Source organism: Cervus elaphus, chromosome 22 (assembly GCF_910594005.1).
Source record: "Cervus elaphus chromosome 22, mCerEla1.1, whole genome shotgun sequence".
NCBI classification, from domain to species: Eukaryota; Metazoa; Chordata; class Mammalia; order Artiodactyla; family Cervidae; genus Cervus; species Cervus elaphus.
Window position 1 is genome coordinate 24,666,650 of NC_057836.1, and position 17,941 is coordinate 24,684,590.

Sequence of the window (17,941 nt, forward strand, 5' to 3'; positions counted from 1 at the left end):
AAGAGCACAAACTAGAATATACAAAATGAGAATTGAAAGAGAAACTTAGATGTCAAGTCGGGCTTTATGCTGATTCCATGCCATGTGGTGATCCTTAATTCACACTGTACAGTCCCTTAAAGGAACTTCAAAATGGTGTTAAGGAGCAATTAATGTGTAATAAAGTGACACTTTATGATAAAGGATCATTTATCCTTATACCTGATTGAAAGTTTGTATCAGACTTATGTTTCATAGCAGTGATTTAACTAGAGCAAATATTTTTAAAAAACCAGGAAAGTGAGTGTTGCTCAGTTGCGTCTTAGTGACCCCATGGACTGTGTAGCCCACCATACTCCTCTGTCCATGGCATTCTCCAGGCAATATTGGAATGGATAGCCATTCCCTTGTCCAGGGGATCTTCCCACCCAGGGATCAAACCTGGGTCTCCACGATGTAAATGACAAAAACCTACCCAGAATCGACTGATTTCTCCTTTCCTGCAGATGCAGCTAACACATGAAATGTACGATTTTACCAACCAGAAGGATTTTCAGAAGGTAAAACTAGCAATATTAGACAATGACTTTTAAGATAAACCATATAGCTTCCTTAATGTGAAACAGAAATCTCACCCAGAAAAAATATGAACTTCAAGGCAGAACAATAAAAATGTTGCAAACCAAATACCATTATTTACACTTAAAATATTGATCTGAGGATGTAATTGTGTTCTACCTTTGCATATAAACAAAGATTCAATTCACCTGCTGACCCACAATGATTATACTAAAAAATAATAATCCCAAAGTGGTCTGTAGACTGCTCTGGCAGGATCTGCTTTAATTTGAAATAACAACTTCCCAGTCAGAAAAGATCTCAGGACAAATATTTTAAATCTATCAAAGAACTCAGTTGTAAAAAGTCTTATTACTGTACTACCTTTTTTAGGATATCACCAATTTTTGATGAGACACACATGAAAGACATTTACGATACTATGGAAAGAATCAGGTATGCCTAGCCTAAACACAATGTATACATTGTCTATGTGTATACATATGGTGTGTGTCTCCTTGTGTGTAAGACACACTTTGGGTCTCTGGACATGAGCCCTTTAACACCAATACCTTCACCAGTAAAATGGGGAAAATATCCCTGGAAGTCATTCCCCAGTATTACTGGATAGATATTAGCACTTTGTAAAAAAAAGACCAATGCAAATTAAAAGCATTAGGCATTCTTATTCATTTTCTGTGCTTTTAATAACAAAAGCTCACAGAAGTGACAAATTCAAAAAGAGCAATAGCAGTAGCCTTTTCTGGCTATTTAACAGCTTAGAATTGATTTAAGAGAACTTTTCACTATTCAACGGATATCCATCCATTCACAGAGCTCTGGAAAAGTAATCTTGGAGAATAAGACTCTTCTTAGCAATAAAACCTCTCAACTTCCTAAGCCAATATATAATAATCCTAAAGGAAAATAATTATCTTTATCCTTTAAAGTTAAAACTTAGTTCTAACCATTTTCAATAAAATTCTCATTCCATATTCCATACCAGAAATGGCAGTTCCTTAAAACCCAAATTTTAAACACTTGCTTTTCTGCCCATGAAAGTTATGTTTATACATTGTCAGTAAGACAGAAGATAGCTTGGTGTAGAACATTTATTTATTTATTCCATGGAACACTCAAAGTTTAGATCAGTGGGAATTTTAATCAATCAAAGAATTGTACATTTTCTTCCCACATATATCGCTTTGTATTAGGAAATGACATTGTGATCCATTTCACTACAATATTACAAAATATTTACAAGAAAATATTAAAAATAACTCAAACATGAAAGGCAAGATGGGGGTGAAATAAACTGGTTTTTCCAGAAATCTCTACTCCAGTGCCCACAGCACACAAGAGAGCCAAAACAAAGTTCCCCTTGATCACAAGTTTCCAAGGAATTGGAGTAGGGGAAGAAACCGGATGAAAATGGTGGTATGAAGGGGGATGGATGTTATTAGCAGCACTGCTTCAATAACCAATTTATTTTGCATGAAATACCCTCTCTTTTATATGCAGTAAATTCTGAACAAGGCTAAACTTTAGGATATTCCTTGAACTGAAATTAAAAATACCCTGACAGTGAAAGCAACTCTTTCACCTAAGCTGAGTAAGAGCCTCTTTCTCCATGAACCACTGATGTGAACAGAAGCCTGATCTAGCATCCAAAGCTGTCACAGCAGCCCTTCCATCTCTTTCATGAAAGCCTCATAGACATCGTCCTTAGTCTGCACCGACACGGGAACAGATGGGCCAGATTTGGGCGCTGTTTTGGCAAGAGGCACAGCAGAATCATCCTCTGACTTTCTCTGGGGAGCAGCAGCAGCCCCTTTATTCTCCCGACGCACCCGCAGTGCGGTGGGCACGAATCGTGTGATCTCTGCCTTGGGATTAGTGATCTGTGGCTTGGCACTGATGGTTGCCGTAGCTTTCTTCTCGATGGTGGCTGCGCTTGTGTCATCCGCCTTGGGTCGTTGGATCAAGTTGGGGGGAGCACTTAGAACCCCCGGGTTGGGTAAGGGAGCTGGTGGGAAGAGCCCAGGTGGGGCAGGTCCAAGAGGAGGCACCAGAGGTGGGCGCATCATGCCAGGACGGGGTGGAGGGATACCTAGATGAAGGAGAACACAATAATAAAATGTAACTACTATTAAGGACTTTACAAACACAGGCTGACAATTTCTTGAAAAGCACAATTTGTAGAAAATAAATCATACTGCCTGCTATCTGAAACTCAGGAATATATTTTGATAGTAAAGAATATTTTTTTTGTAAAACAGTATTCGCCTTCCATCTGTATCCCAATTCTTATGTTTTCCTCCTCTCTTAATAATGTACTACTTTAAAGTAAAAGTAACACCACCAACTGTTTTCAAATATGATCTTAAGATGGCTGAATCTGTAATTTGATAACCTAAGATTTTATTCCATCTGTACAGTGCAGATGCGATCAAGCCAAGGTTGGGATTTGATTCCCATGCATTATTACTGATTTACACAATACTCCTCCTCCTTAAAATGTAGCTGAATGGGCAGGAAATACAATTTTAATGTTGGAATGAGAAAATCTGACTAATCATAAAATGTCACCATTACTGGAAAAGAATTCATGTCCTACTGATGGTTTGGACATACCATTACCATTTACCAGGAAGTGCAGAATAATTTTCTCCAAATACCCTCTTTAAGACTGAGAATAAAGTACCAAATTTCCTCAACCTAGGACACTATTGCTTATACAGACTCATAATTATTCCATATACCACTGAGAGAGAAAAAAATGTCCAAGAACAAGCTGAGGAGCTTAAAAGGAGACCTTCACATTAAATTGAGACAATCAATGTAGTAAACCAGAAATATACCTGCCACATATAAGATCAAAAGGAAATTTACCTATCTAACCTTGACACTGGGTAGAGAGAATGGAAGAAAAAAAACTTCCCCTTGTGATTGTAAATTTAAAAGTTGATACCCATGCAGATGTATAGAATGACTTCACAACTCTAAGTGTGGTCCTAAAAAAATCTTAAATCAACACTTTAATCCAAAGTGTTCTCTGGCAAGGAAAAGTCCTCTCTGTGACAGCATCCAATTCAAATACCACTGGTAAGAACTTCTACCTAGGCCAGAAGCAATTTAAAAACACCATTTTAAGATACCGCTTGATTTTAGGATACTGAAATGTGAAAATGTCTTAGGACAAATGAAATATATAGCAGACAGATTTTTGTCACAGAAAGCAAAGCTTCACCTGGAGGTGCTGGGGGAGGTAGCCGTGGTGGGGGTCCCCGAGGAGGAGGGCCAGGAGGCAGACCCGGAGGTGGGCCTGGAGGAGGGCCAGGGGGCCGACCTGGTGGCGGGCCTGGAGGTAAAAGTCGGGGTAGAGGCCCTCGGAGCCCTGGCATTCCAGGTGGTCTCAGGAACGGAGGAGCTCCTGAAACGAGAAAAGTGCTTAGTTAACATCAAACAAATATATCTGAAGTAGTAATTGTGGTATAAGATAACTGAGATGTGGTTTCACTTTAACTTAACATCAAATAACTTCAAAATTTATTATGGTCCATTTCTCTTTATTTCCCAGTCCTAACATAAAGCATTTTAAACCACAGCTCTGCTGGGCTGGAGCTACACAAAGATGACATTTCTTAAATGGCTCCCACATAAGCTGAAAATGCAGTATGAAAAGCATGGTGCTTTAAGGATCCTCTGAAACTCATTAAGATATACAAAGACCACTGAGAATGTCATAGGATAGGTAATTTTGCTTTGCACTAGTCAGAAGAGAATGACTCAACTGAAAATTTAACTGGCAGACTATCGGACTAAAAATCATAATTGGCCAGTAAGTTTTATATGTTGTTTCAAGCTGTAAATTAACTTATTATACTTTTAAGCTGAAGACCTGATTAATACTGATGACTTCAGTCTCTAACTATACAGATTACACTAACATCCAGTAACTCCCAACCAAAGACGGATATGCAGTAGCATCTACTGTGCTCTCGTCCTATTCACAACCAAGAACTGGGTCAACTCGGTATACTGAAGAGTAATTCTAAACAGCTCAGTTATATACTCTAGTTTCTGCTTGCTAAACTGCTAATATCAGAACTGATAAACCCTGAAAAAGAAGAGCTCTGGAGAAAGAGACAGCTGTCACAAGTTCTATGACTTGCAAACCATGTTCTAGGAGTGAGCAAGTTGTGCTTATCCTTGGAGAATCTTGATTTCTTAGAAAATTACACTAGCAGGAAACCAGAAATCATTACTGCTAATGATGTCTACTTTCTGGAATAACTTCACTGTAACCACATTTAGGCTTATTTATTTATAGCAAGTAAGTACTTACCTGGAGGTGGTCCAGGAGGAAGGCCTGTAGGTGGCCCAGGTGGCCGTAAAGGTGGAGCAGGTGGCGGTCCAAGCGGAGGTGGTCCTGGCATGGGGGGTGCTTGTATCTGAGATGGAGGAACAGACTGTGGAGGGGCTTGCTGCTGGGAAGCTGCAGATGTGCCATCAGAGAGAGACTCCTCTTTGTGCTGCTTCTGTGACTGCTTCTCTGCTTCGGAATCATCTGACTCTTCATCGTCGTCCTCTGAAAACTCCTCGACTTCTCGGCCCTCCTCGGGGATTTCCTGCCCTGAAAGAAATTGGAAACCAGACAAATGGAGCAGATTCGTATTTTACAGCCTGTGAAATAGCAATGCCTACAACACATGCTCAATAAATGCTTTCTTAAAATTAACAACCAGTCTCCTTCAACAGAATACTCAGATACCCAAGAATACAGTAGTATTCTTCTCATCCATACTAGGGCAGCAGAGTGCAAGGAGTCCAAGTTTAGAACAAGATAGACCAGATAGACCTGGACTTAAATGCCAGTCCAACTATTTACTGGCTGGTTAACTTTGGGCAGCTTACCTCAATGTCTCCAAACCTTGACTTTTGAAAAACAAGAATTTATTACTTGATTGCTAAGATATTAAATAGAAAAATGTATGTAAAGCAACTGGCAGGAGGAAATATCAATCACTGTTCTTTCCATGCCTCACCTGCCATTCGAAGCATCATGGCTTGGAGAGGAGTCAGCTCCTTCATGTTTTTCTTCTTCTTCTTTCTAGATTTTCCAGGCATATCTGCAAACCGTACACTTAGACCTAAAGGATCAGAGAAGGGAAAGGATCAACAAAATTCAGTATATGTTTACTATAAACAAAATACTAGCTATAACTGCTTCCCACTACTTGGCAAAAAGACAGAGCTATATTAAAGACAGTAAATCAAATGCCCACTGGTGGTAAATACATGCTACAGTGATTTTAAAGTTGAAAGTGAAAGTGTTAAGTCACTCAATCGTGTCCGACTCTTTGAGACCCCATGGACTGTATAGCCCACCAGGCTCCTCTGTCCATGGAATTCTCCAGACAAGAATACTGGAGTGGGTTGCCATTTCCTTCTCCAGGGGATCTTCCCAACCCTGGGATTGAACCCAGGTCTCCTGCATTGCAGGAGAATTCTTTACTGACTGAGCCACCACTACTGAAAACTTTACGCCAATAAAACTGAACATGCCAATGAAAGTAATTGATAATTTTCTAGAAAAATGTTACTTACAACTGGCCAAAGGGGTGACAAGATCAGAAAATAGAAATTAAAATGGTAATCAAATAAAAGTTCCTCAAAGGCACCTGGCCCAAATAACTTTACAAGGAAATTCAGCCAAATGTTAAGTTAGAGCAATTTCCTGTAAAAGGGCACAGGAAAAGATGGAGTGCTATCCAGAACTTGAAGCTAGCAGAACCCACATACCAAAATAAACCTGCTGGCCAACATAAAACATAAGCAGATTGAATTCGACAGTGTTTTAAAAGAAAATAACTTCATAAACATGTAGGGTTGGTCCCAGAAACGCAAAAATGAGTTAACATTAGAAAAGCCATGAATGTAATTCATTACAATAAACAGCAAAAAGAAAGAAAAATCATTAACAATATCCCAAGAGATGATTAAAAAGTATAATTAAAACCTCTTAGCAAACTTAGACTAAAAGGGAACTCCTTAACCTGACAAAGGCTCTCTACCAGACACCTGAAGATGCTAAATGGTATAGTATTAGGAGCGTTCTTATTCTTAGATGGTAAACATTTATAGGATAAAAGTTCTATGTAGGCAGGCTTTAGTTTCGTTTACTCTGCATCCTTAGTGTGTAGAAAAATGCTTTGTACATAGTAAAAACTCAATTATTAGCTGAATATCAAGTCATAGTTAGGATAACCATTTCCAACATATGTGCATCAATGAATATATTGATATTTGTATTCATCATCATTCAATATATAAAAAAATTAGTTCGTCCAAAAAGAGGAAAATGAGGCAAATGACCACAGTCTAGAGAAAAAGGGAACTGGTGTGGCTCTAGCAACTTTCCACTTTCCAGTACCACTTCTTACCTAAGTGTCCTCTACCATTTTTCACTACCAGTTCTATCTACCTCTTTAAACTAGCTTTCTGGTTTGCAACCATGATTTAAGGAATATCTGGAGAAAATTTTATCATCATTATCAATACTGTAATATTACTAATATATAAATACTGTTTTGAAGACTGCAATTACAAAAGAAGCTCCAAGGCTACTAGAATATGACAGATGGTACATTTTGTAAATTCCCTTAATGAATGACATAGCTACTTTCTGAAAGTACATGTAGCTCAGTCTGAATTTATAATAAACAGATAACATACATTATAAGTACGACGTTTCCATTAAACCATGACTCCACTCACAGGTTTACCTTTTCTTGTTCACTTAAGACTGCATGAACATAGAATAATATAAAGGACTTCAAACATAGATATGTAAACAGACTCATTAAAAAACAATCAGGTGAATATGGTTTTCTTCCTACACATAACCATGATAGGACATCCTTATGCATTTTCCCCAAAAGTGGACTTTACTATGTAGATTTTTTTTAAAAAAATCACATACACAGCTCAGTTTTTTTTTCCTCTCACAAACATCCACCAGCTACTTACTGTGTGTCAACAACGTTGAGACTTTGGAGTTACAAAGATGAATAGAGCACTGATCCTCCTTTCAAGGCACTCACAATTACTTTCATGGATCCATTAATAAATCAAGACCTTCAGCTTGTGTGCTTTTTATTGCTTAATACCATGAAACTTTCATCTTCACATACCTGATTTTTTTTCTTCATTGTTTTCTCTCTCAGTGTCATCACGGTGTACAAATTCATCCCCTTCACTTTCTCCATCTGATCTGTCACTGTCGCTGTCATCAGTACTGTCGTCATGCTTATCCTGGTCCATGTCTTCAGGATAGCCATCATCTTCACTGGTGCTAGAAACATCATCGTCATGACCCCGCTGAGCTGGAAAGGGAAGAGGGAGCCAGGATCAAGTTACATAGCTGGATCCTATATGGTACCCCCAAATACAGAAAGCCAGGCTATTTGACTCAGAATAACTCGATTAAATTTTATCTATATGAACTCAGCTATTCACATAGTCTGACAATATTTCCACTTGACAATAGTTTTAAATTCTCCTTTTTTATAATGTAAGATTTTTTTTAAAGCTTTGAAGCTTTAAGTTTCAATTTTGAAATTGAGAACAAATTCCACTCAGAAAGCTACATAAGGACATGCACAATCATTGTAACTGTATACAAGGATGCTCTAGTCGAATGAAAATAAAGCTAAATGGGAAACAAGTACACAAGTGACCAATTTTTAAGGTACTGACGGTAAGAGAGTGTATCTTCAAGGAAAGTCTACTTTAAAATACAACAGACATTTCTATAGTTCCTTATGCATACTGTTTTCCTGAGTAGATCTATGATTTATCCATCTGTTGGTATGTACAGGGTAGCCTCATTTATTTCCCAGGTTCTGAGGGTGGTGAACAAGATGTTATACAGCTAAATTAAAAGTGAAGGTGGAAAGGTTCTAAGAGCAAAAGGAATAGTCACTCCTTACCAAGTTCAGGACTATATAACATGTCTTCATCTCGCCTACGAGCGGGAAGATCTAGGGCAAAGCCCACTTTGCGGCCATACATTTGTAAGACTTGAGGAGGAGGTGGGCCCGGAGGAGGACCTGGAGGTTTCCTGCCAGGGGGCAAACGTGGAACGCCATGTCCAAGAAGAGGAAGTATAGAAACTGCCCGAGTTGGAGGTCTGTAAAGAAAATTTACAGCAATCACATTACCAGTAATGAGATATCCGCTTCCTCTTCTAAACAATTTTTAAAGGAGCTCTCAGGTTCTATCTAACCAAAGAACTGCTTACATCCCCACTGTCCTTTACTTTCCACTGCAATAATACTGGCACAGGATAGTCAAAAGGTGCTTTTACTACATGCTACTGGGTTCTGTTACCACTGCCTTACCCATAGGCTGAGGTCTTCTTAAGGATGGAGGGTGGCTGGGCCCCAGGAAGTGGAATGTCCTGGATCAAGATGTTGGAAGGAGCATGCGGCATATCTGGCAGAGGAATACTCTCCACTTCCACATGCTGGGCATTCTGAAAGAGAGTGTCTTCTGGTCAGTAAGAGTAATCCCCCAACTCAACACCACAAACTCTACATCAGCTATTTCATTACCTGGATTTGCTTTCCACCTAACATTAAGTATCATGAGAAACAAAGCCAAGTCAACATTTTTAAGATTGTCAGTTAGTTGAAACCTCTGGATAGTATGTATTCAGTGGTAGCACTTGGACTCTAAAATTAGCCTGCTGCTGTTGAATTCCTGTCACATACAAGCTGTATGATGAAGTAAGTAACCTTAGCTTTCTTATCTGTAAAATGGGACCCATGCTACATACTTTACCAAATTAAATCATTTTTAAAAACATTTTGTTCTTGAGGCACAATTTACAATAAAATGTACAAATTCAGTGAATTTTGACAAATGCATATAATTTCATACTTACTCCCAATCAATCCTTAACACTATCCCAAGGCCACTACTGATACAAATTTCTTCCTCCATAAATTAGTTTTGCCTGGTCTAGAATTTCATGTAAATGGAATCATAACCATGAAGAAAGGATAGTATGTTTTTGAGATTTAGCCATTAAAATTTTTACCTCATGTTTTTTGGATTATTAGCTGGTCATTCCCTTTTATTACTGAGTAGCATTTAATTTTAGGAAAATGTAACAGTTTATCAGTCATCTCATTAATGGGTAGCTGGGCTGTTTCCACTCCAGCTATTACTGTAGTGGCAGGTAGATAAAGTTCCCTTGCATAAACACAGAGGGTTAGATTTGCTGGCTAATGGGGTAGATATATGTTTAGTCTGACAAGAGGAGGAGGTTCAACATCAAGTTTCCCATTATCAACTTTAAGAGTAAGTCTAACTATAAAATTCTAGTTTAGCTCTCAAAAGAAACGTGATTACCTTGACAGCATCAAAATATTGACTAAGTTGAGCCCTCTTCTGTTCATATTCTACTTCTAGCTTTCTCAATTCTTTGTAAATATCTGGATTCTCTTTCTCATAGAGTCGTAGAATACGTTCAAATGTTTCACGTAGCTTTTTACGCTTGTCTTTCAGCACTTTCTCATTTAACTGTGGCTGCTGCACTGGGTTAAACTCTGAGAGGAAAAAAAGCAGATTATGGCATTAAACACACACAAAAAAGTCACTTCAACAGATTACATCATTTATTAAAAATACACTTACATGTTAAAACTTTTCAAAAGGGGATTTAGACACCAGATATATTCTTGTCAAACAAGAACTGTACATTTATTGACATTTCATCCCTTTAAGATGCCTATTAATTTTACTTCCTTTCCTAAAAAATGTCACCTGACTTTATTTTTATTATCATTGTAATAAAAATCAATTTCATTCCTCTGTGCTAACAACCTGATACAGCTGTTAGTATATCAACAACTATAGGCCTGGGCTTACATACTACACTGGGTCTGTCATTGAATTCTGAGATCCTGCGCACTTAAACTCTCTGATCTTCAGCTTCTTCATCTGGAAAATGGGGACATCAACTACTTCACAATCAAGCTCTGATGATCAAATGAGACTGCAAACATAAACTGGTATCTGGCTCACCACTCAACTACTATTTTTGTATGAGTTAGTGTTCCTTGTTGAGCTACTTAAACCTTTCTCTTCCGGTGTGTTCAACATGGAGCTTAATTTGGTCTCCAAGAGGGACCAGAAGGGATTGGATTAGCACAGGACTTCCAGGTCTGCCTGGTCAACCATACCTGCCTCCCTCCATCTCCTTTTGCCAGTGACTGACTCCGAGATCAACCGGCACGTGAGCCAAATTGGGACCAGATCCTTCTCCAAGACTTTAAATATGGGAAAGAAGCTCTCACATGTAGGAATGAAATAAACCTAGAGCTGTCCATGGCCTCATCTCTCAACCATCACTAACTCCACCACATATTCCACCTTCTTTCCAAGAAATTCACTGGCTGGACAGAATTTCTTCTACCTAAGAAATTCACTAGGTCAGACAGATGGACAGTCTTGCTCAAAATATTTGGGTTTTTGAGGCCCACTTCCCTCCAGGATTTCCCAATTATGGGAGTCAAGGAATACTTTTTTCTGTTTAAATTAGTTTGTATTGAGTTTTATGAATTATAATTAGAGCTCTGATGACTAGTGTTCCTTCCTCCTTTTTCTTAAAAGAATCACAAGCTTACTTATTGTCTTTCTTAAATCTTATTAACACTTTGATGATGTATTATTCAATATCAGAAGTGTGGTCTATTCCTAGTGTGATTCATGAAAGTGCTAAGTGTTTAACTTTAAATCCCAGCTGTGCCCCTTTTGAACAGTGTAACCTTGAGAAAGGTAATGTCTCTGTGCCTAAGCTTCCTCAACTGTAAAGGAGGGACAATATACCCACCCAAAAGAGCTGTTGCGAAAGTGAAGATTAAATGAAAATGTGGGGAAAAAAAAAAAAAAAAAGAACCAATCCTGGCATGTAACAAGATAAAAAAAGCTAAATAAACCTAAGTTATTAATACATAATTTGGGGTCATTTAATAGGTAAATATCCTGACATGCCAGGGAAAGCAATTGTCCCTACCAATATTTAGACTAGAGGCAACAAGTGGAATCAGTTATAGCTGAACTGGGAGGGAGATGATGCAGTTTGACCCAGAACTCTTGCCCAGGCTGGCTTCAGTATCTCCCACATTATTTGAGAAAGCTTTTAATACCACAACCCCACATAACTGGATGTTTTTGGAACCCTACTTAATGCATCACTGAGAAGTTTCACTGCATCTCTTTCACTCACTATCTGTTTTTTTGGGCAAACCAGAAACCTGTATGGAAACCTTTGTAAACAAAACTTGTAAAGATTCTTTCAAAATGCAATTAAAAAAAAAAAATGCAGGGGACAGAAAGCAGAATTGGCAAAAACTTGACAGCTGAAAACTATGGAGTTAATTAGACTATTTTTGGATGTTTGAAAGCTACTAAAAAAAAGGAAAATTAAAAACTCCATGTTCTCAAGTTAACAGAATGGGTTGAATACAGAATCCATTTTGTGACTCTCCTCTGTATTATTTATAACTACCTAAAGTCACTTTAGGCCATTCTGGACTCCTACTTTTAATTAATTGTAATCTGTTAAAAATACTTCCAAAGACTTTTTTCCTTTCATACCTGTAAGTATAAAGTATATAAATAAGGAAATAAGGGTTAATTAAATATGTTATACAATCTTTGGGACTTGGTAAAACTGCATTCTATTTTGAAGAGGTTTTTTAAACTAAAGGAACTTCTCTGTGAGTTAGAATAGAACTTCCAGTGGCAGCATCACAGATGATTCTCAAGCAACTCAGATACAAGAAAAGATAACATGCAGTTGTTTCATATGGATTCCAGTAATGACAAAGCAGTGATACTGAAGATGCACATGATGAGACTAGATAAAATTATCCTATATAATGCAAAAAAGGAAGAAATTCTAATAGGATATTTTTTAAAATGTGATTTTAAGTATTTGATTTCTTCTATATCCTTACTAAGTAGTCATTTATCTTTGGATCGTCTATTGGAAAAGACGGGCAACGGACACATTCATGGTGGCCTAATATTGAGATTTACATGGTAGGTGCCAACATTGAAACCCAAAACAAAAAAAGCCCAAGGTGATTTCAAAAAGCACTTAGTCTTCTCTTAAAAAAATGAACTGGCCAAACTGAGCTTTTGTTATCTTATAAATAACAATTAGCTAAAGCTAAATAACAGCCTCCCTCTTATTCTAGATGAGATTTAAAGTTGGTAACATCCCTTCACTTCATTTTGTTCTTCTAACGCTAAAACTAAATCCAAGCATCGCATGCTGTCATGCTTTCTGTATTTCTGTATCTGTAATTCTTATATCTGTTCTGCTTCACTCATTAACTGCCTGTCTCTATGTATCAGACTATTATCTCTGCTATAAAATCCATCCCTTTACAAAATCTTACCCATTTCATCCAATTTTTCCATGTCCCGGATAATTTGTTTGGGATCCTTCATCTTTAAAACTGCAGCTCGTACCATCATGCGCTGTTTTTTGTTCTTAAAAAAAAGAAAAAAGAGCACAATTTGCAGAAGCTGAATACTCCTGAGTTTTCATTTCAATGTGTCTCAAAAATCCATTTAAACTGAAGTTGAACTTCTTAGTTTCTGATCACTTGTTTCAACCACTGCAAACAGGAGTAGTATCATTTTTTTATTCCCCCAAATGTTTGCAGTTTAGACAAAAAGATCTAAGTTTTGCAAAATTTAATGCTAGCAATGAAACAAGAATGAACAGCTGGAAACTACTGAAAAACTAGGTTCTCTCAGTGTGTTAAGGCATGACACTAAAATGCAAATCCTTTTTTATTCCGGGGACACTTTTCCACAAATTCAACAAAATCATCCTCAGGAAAATTTAGTGTCACATTTACTTCCATTCACTAATTCAGTAGCTTCCAACAAAGCAGTTAAATGGCAAGAGAAGCATTTCTTAAAGTATTTCTTTAAGTCACTGAGAATGGTAATCAAATAAAAAATGTTATAATAACTCATCATGAGCTTATCTACAAACTTAGTTCGGTTTCCCAGCACTGTGGCTTAGTAAATCATATGGTTTGTTATGAGAAGCATAAAGTATCTTTTCTGGCAAATAAATGGAAATGTTTCTAAATCCACTCATCTCAAATAAGACGGGTCAAATTACACTTATGTCTAACAGGATGCTTCTGGAATCATACCTTCTTTAATTCTCTTTTCCGAGCTTCTTTTCCTTAAGAGAGGGAGAGAATATAAAACTTAAAGCCTTGAACATTAGCATTTTCTCCAATTTAATACAAGTAATTTTTTACTGTCAGAGGTTGCTCTGTGAGCTCTAGGATATTTAACACCATTCCCTGCCTCCACTAGATACCAATAGCACCCTTCTAATTATGCCAACCAAAACTGCCTCAAGACATTTTTAAGTTTCTTAAAAAAATAACTATGAATCTGAAAAGATGTCATAAAGTACTAAAAAGGCACTTACAAAGCAATTTGTTAAAAATGCCACATACAAAAAAGAAGGCTTTAAGCTAATTCTACTTTGCAAGTCAACCAAATTAAAAATATGGGTACTACCTTTTGTTGCATGTTTAAAGTTTTAATCATGTGCCCACTAGAACAGTAGATAACTTTAATTAACAAATACTACAGATCTTGTAATTAAGAAAATAATAAAATAGACTCCCTGAGGCAATTTTTACCACCCCTCTTCTTCATCATTCCACATTAATGGACACTTACTGGCTTGGTCTGTAGGGTTCATAAATTTTCCACTTTTGGTGGATGACGTGGATCTCCGCCCCATGTTGACAAGTTGTTTGATTTACTTGCTTATTTAAAAAATAAAACCTAAAACCTGTGAAGACAAAAAGGCTTACTTTTCCTTAATTTACAAGATTTTTTCCTTTTTATATTTATAAACTTTTCTTCCCGACCATCTCTGAAAAGAAACTTTGATTATTAAGACCTTGTTCTTTCCCTAGTTTTAACTTAATGCCCAGGAAAAACAGCTTCAACTTCTCCAACCACAAAAAATTAGATCCCTATTATTTATAAAGGTAATGAGTATGAAGATTACTACAAGATTACTACTATCATTAACTCATCAATTAACTTTCTTTTATGGATCACAGCACTGACCCATCAATTGGAAAAAATCAATCATCAAAGAATGTTTCAGCAATATGACACACACTATGTACATGAGAGGTCATTTGTTCTTTTCTTATATTCTCCCTTGATTTATATGCAGGCTGAAAAAGGAGTAAAAGGGAAATGAGGGTAATGATCTGGGCTCAAGGACAAATAGCTCATCCTTGTCCTTCTCCATGGTTTCTTGGCCTGTATTCTCATCACCACTAAGACAGTAAAAACTCATCAATTTAAGCCTATTTATTAATTTAGATTTAGTTCCAATTCAGATATAATTCTTGATTCTTAAGCAGAAACTTAAAAACATAAAACCACAAATAGTCAAAATATTATATGAGCTTGTATAAAAATCAAGATACAAATTTTTCTTACTAATGTCTACTTGACTCCTGACTTGTATTTTTTAAGGTAACTGAAAGGAGTAAATGTGTATGAGGGAAAATATTTTGTAAGTCAAAACTTTAATTGACCTAAGAAATTATTATGGGTTTCCCAAGAGGCGCAGAGGTAAAGAAAGAGCCTGTCAGTGCAGGAGATGCAAGAGACTTGGGTTCGATCCCTGGGGGAGGCAGATCCCCAGAGGAGGAAATGGCAACCCACTCCAATATTATTGCCTGAAAAATCACCGGGACAGAGGAGCCTGGAGGGCTACAGCCCATGGGGTCGAAAAGAGTTGGCCAAGACTGAGCACACGTGCAGGAAAACACTATCATAATCACCTCTTCCAGTTATTCCAAATGGATGACAACTTTCTGATACTTTGCTCTTTCCAGTAAGAAAGAGTAATAAATTTCCTTCCCTTTGAAAGCAGACACTTTTAAAGGGAGGTAAAGGGAAGATCATGAGGTAGATTTTTTAAACGGACCATAGAATTATACCTTCCCTTCACGAAGGTTTTGTCAGGCAAGTTTATTAGTTAAGGCGTCTTCCAGAAAGTATCCAACTGCCTTGATTTCTGCTAAACGCTTCAAAGCTGTTCCAGTCGCAACTAATTTACCCTGTCAAGGGTTTGCTTTCTCAGAAAAACTGGAATTGGGGAAGAAAGGAAGCGAAAACAAGCAAAATTAGCACAAATACAAGCACTCACATCTTTGAAGGCCTGTATCTTTTTTGCTTCCCTCTCTCAGTTATCCTTAGGCTCATTTTTTTTTTTTTTTTTAACCCTCTTCTCCCACAAATGAAACCTAGGATAGTTACAGAGGACACTAGAGCCTTAGTCTGCACAAACTACTTGTCTTGTCTAAACCCAGATGAGATGGGTAAATCCGGTCACGAATCTTTTAGGGCAACTTTCAACAGTCAAAGAGGCTCCCAAGGGACGGAGCCCAAGTCCAGCAAAGGAGCCAACAGCATTTGCAACTGCCGAAACCATAGCGACGGTTGATCCCCGACTCGAGGTAGCAGCAAGCCTAAGGCAACCAACCGGTCAGCGTCAGGAGGCGGCACTGACCGACCCAGGCGAAGACAGCCGCTTAACCGCTGGACGCAGCGCCGCCCAAAGAGACCCCCTAGTCCGCGATTGGGGAGACCTCAACCGCGGAGAAGAGCGGGACTGAGGGGCCTGGCGTTCCCGAGGCAACCGCGCGGGCCCCGCGAAGGGACGGGAAAGGTGAAGTAACGGAGTGGAACGATCCCGCACACTCACGCTTCTGCTGGGCTCCTGGGGCTGTGAGAAGCGGGGAGGGGACGATTCTCGGCCCGTTTGACTTCGTAGGGGCCTTCACCTCGGCCTTTCGGTCAACCACCCAACCACCGCCATCTTGAAACCTCGCGCCCCTCCGCCATCCCTACGTCACTTCCGGGCCGAAGATCTCCGCGTTTCTTCGCCCTGGAACCATAGAGAGTAACTGAGAGCTGCAGGACCAGAGTCCCTTCCGCCCCAATACAGTACCGAATTGGTTGGTTATCGGCTAAGAGCCCGCCTCCACCACTCAGTTCAACGGTTTCATGTTGATTGACATTTGTCTAGCCCAATAAGAGTGTGAAAATGAAGCGGGTGGGCTATATGTTTGGCTGAGGAGGCTTCTCTTCTACCTCTCGGGCCACAGGCATTCTGACCTAACATCCGAGGGACCTGTTTAGCGCTATTTGTGTCACCTGGAATTGTGTTTCTGTAGATTTTTTTCTCGTTTATGATGTAAGCGCATGAAATCTTTGGGGAGTTTCTGTTTGAAAAGGAATCCCGGAGTAACGCTTGCTGCCGTGGTTCATGCATTTAGCTTGGTTTGCTCCCGGAAGTTGATTTTTCCACAGAACATTTGTAGACCTGAGGAAATCACTGTAAATGTTAGAGTCCCAGATTGCTAATCTACAGGATTCGTTTTTTGAAGAGGAAATGTGAGGACACACGTATAGTCAGTTTTAAGTTTACGAGAGGTGAGGTTGGTTTACATTGTGTCTTTTTACCTACCGGTCTTTTCACTCACAAAATATCCTTTATGACGTCACCGTACAAAGGGGTGTGTTCCCTTAGGTCTAATCTTTGTCCTTTCCTTCTCTTTTGCCTGCTCTTTATCTAAGACTCGTCCCATATCTTTTCCCCTTAAAGGTGAGTTTAAACATTCAAAAATAGTATCTTTTACCGGAAAGTGTGTTAGATATGGGCTTCTCTCATAGCTCAGTTGGTAAAGAATCTGCCTGCAATGCAGGAGACCCCGGTTGGATTCCTGGGTGGGGAAGATCCTCTGGAGAAGGAAATGCAACCAACTCCAGTATTCTTGCCTGGAGAATCCCATGGACAGAGGAGTACCCTGGCAGGCTACAGTCCATGGAGTCTCAAGAATCGGACACAGATTAGCAACTAAAGAGAGAGAGATGTTATATAGAGGTCAATTCTTACTATCAGTTATAAATGCTCCAAGATCTTGACGGAGATACATACTAGTTTTCTTAGAGAATATTTAAAAGTGCGCTTAACCTGTAAGATTGGTCCCTTACCTAAAGCTTTGTTTTACAAGATTATTGATATGGTTTTTGGCTGAATTCCGAGTCTCACAAGAGCAGTACGTTTTTAAGTTTCAGAATCAGATAATAAATGCAAAATAAAAATTTTGAAGGTGAACTAAATTGTGATGTTTTGCAACTAATTTATCGAAGCAGTGTCAGAAGGGAAAGAAAATGAAGACTAACTTTGAAAAGCTATAGTGTTTCATCTAGATTTTTGAGATACGTTGTGCTTTTAAAATGTCAAGACGTT

The 17,941-nt window shown here is 38.4% G+C and overlaps 2 protein-coding genes across 7 annotated transcripts in view; one reads left to right on the top strand and one right to left on the bottom strand.

The window, feature by feature from the left end:
• C22H12orf60 (chromosome 22 C12orf60 homolog) overlaps positions 1–17,941 on the top strand; it is a 46,754-nt gene that overhangs the window by 13,770 nt on the left and 15,043 nt on the right. The window contains exon 1 of one of the 3 annotated variants that reach the window (XM_043881171.1): positions 16,828–17,121. The exons of 1 other annotated variant lie outside the window; for it this stretch is intronic. The gene's annotated coding sequence lies outside the window, so the exon portion shown is untranslated. Of the gene's footprint in view, positions 1–16,827; positions 17,122–17,262; positions 17,294–17,941 lie in introns of those variants that run through there. One more of the 3 variants, XM_043881172.1, reaches the window with a different exon arrangement.
• On the bottom strand, positions 1,636–16,547 carry WBP11 (WW domain binding protein 11). 4 transcript variants are annotated; one of them, XM_043881168.1, is made up of 13 exons: positions 16,391–16,547; positions 15,624–15,771; positions 14,335–14,449; positions 13,791–13,822; positions 13,017–13,110; positions 9,958–10,154; positions 8,943–9,076; positions 8,532–8,731; positions 7,734–7,925; positions 5,586–5,690; positions 4,886–5,173; positions 3,788–3,970; positions 1,636–2,647 (listed from the first exon to the last, which is right to left on the bottom strand). In XM_043881168.1, the coding sequence occupies exons 3-13, from the start codon at positions 14,396–14,398 to the stop codon at positions 2,214–2,216; spliced, it is 1,923 nt and encodes a 640-aa protein (XP_043737103.1). In that variant the 5' UTR covers positions 14,399–14,449; positions 15,624–15,771; positions 16,391–16,547; the 3' UTR covers positions 1,636–2,213. The 4 variants fall into 4 exon arrangements, with proteins under 4 accessions (XP_043737103.1, XP_043737104.1, XP_043737102.1 ...); XM_043881169.1 differs by having other exon boundaries at positions 16,385–16,547; XM_043881167.1 differs by lacking the exon at positions 15,624–15,771.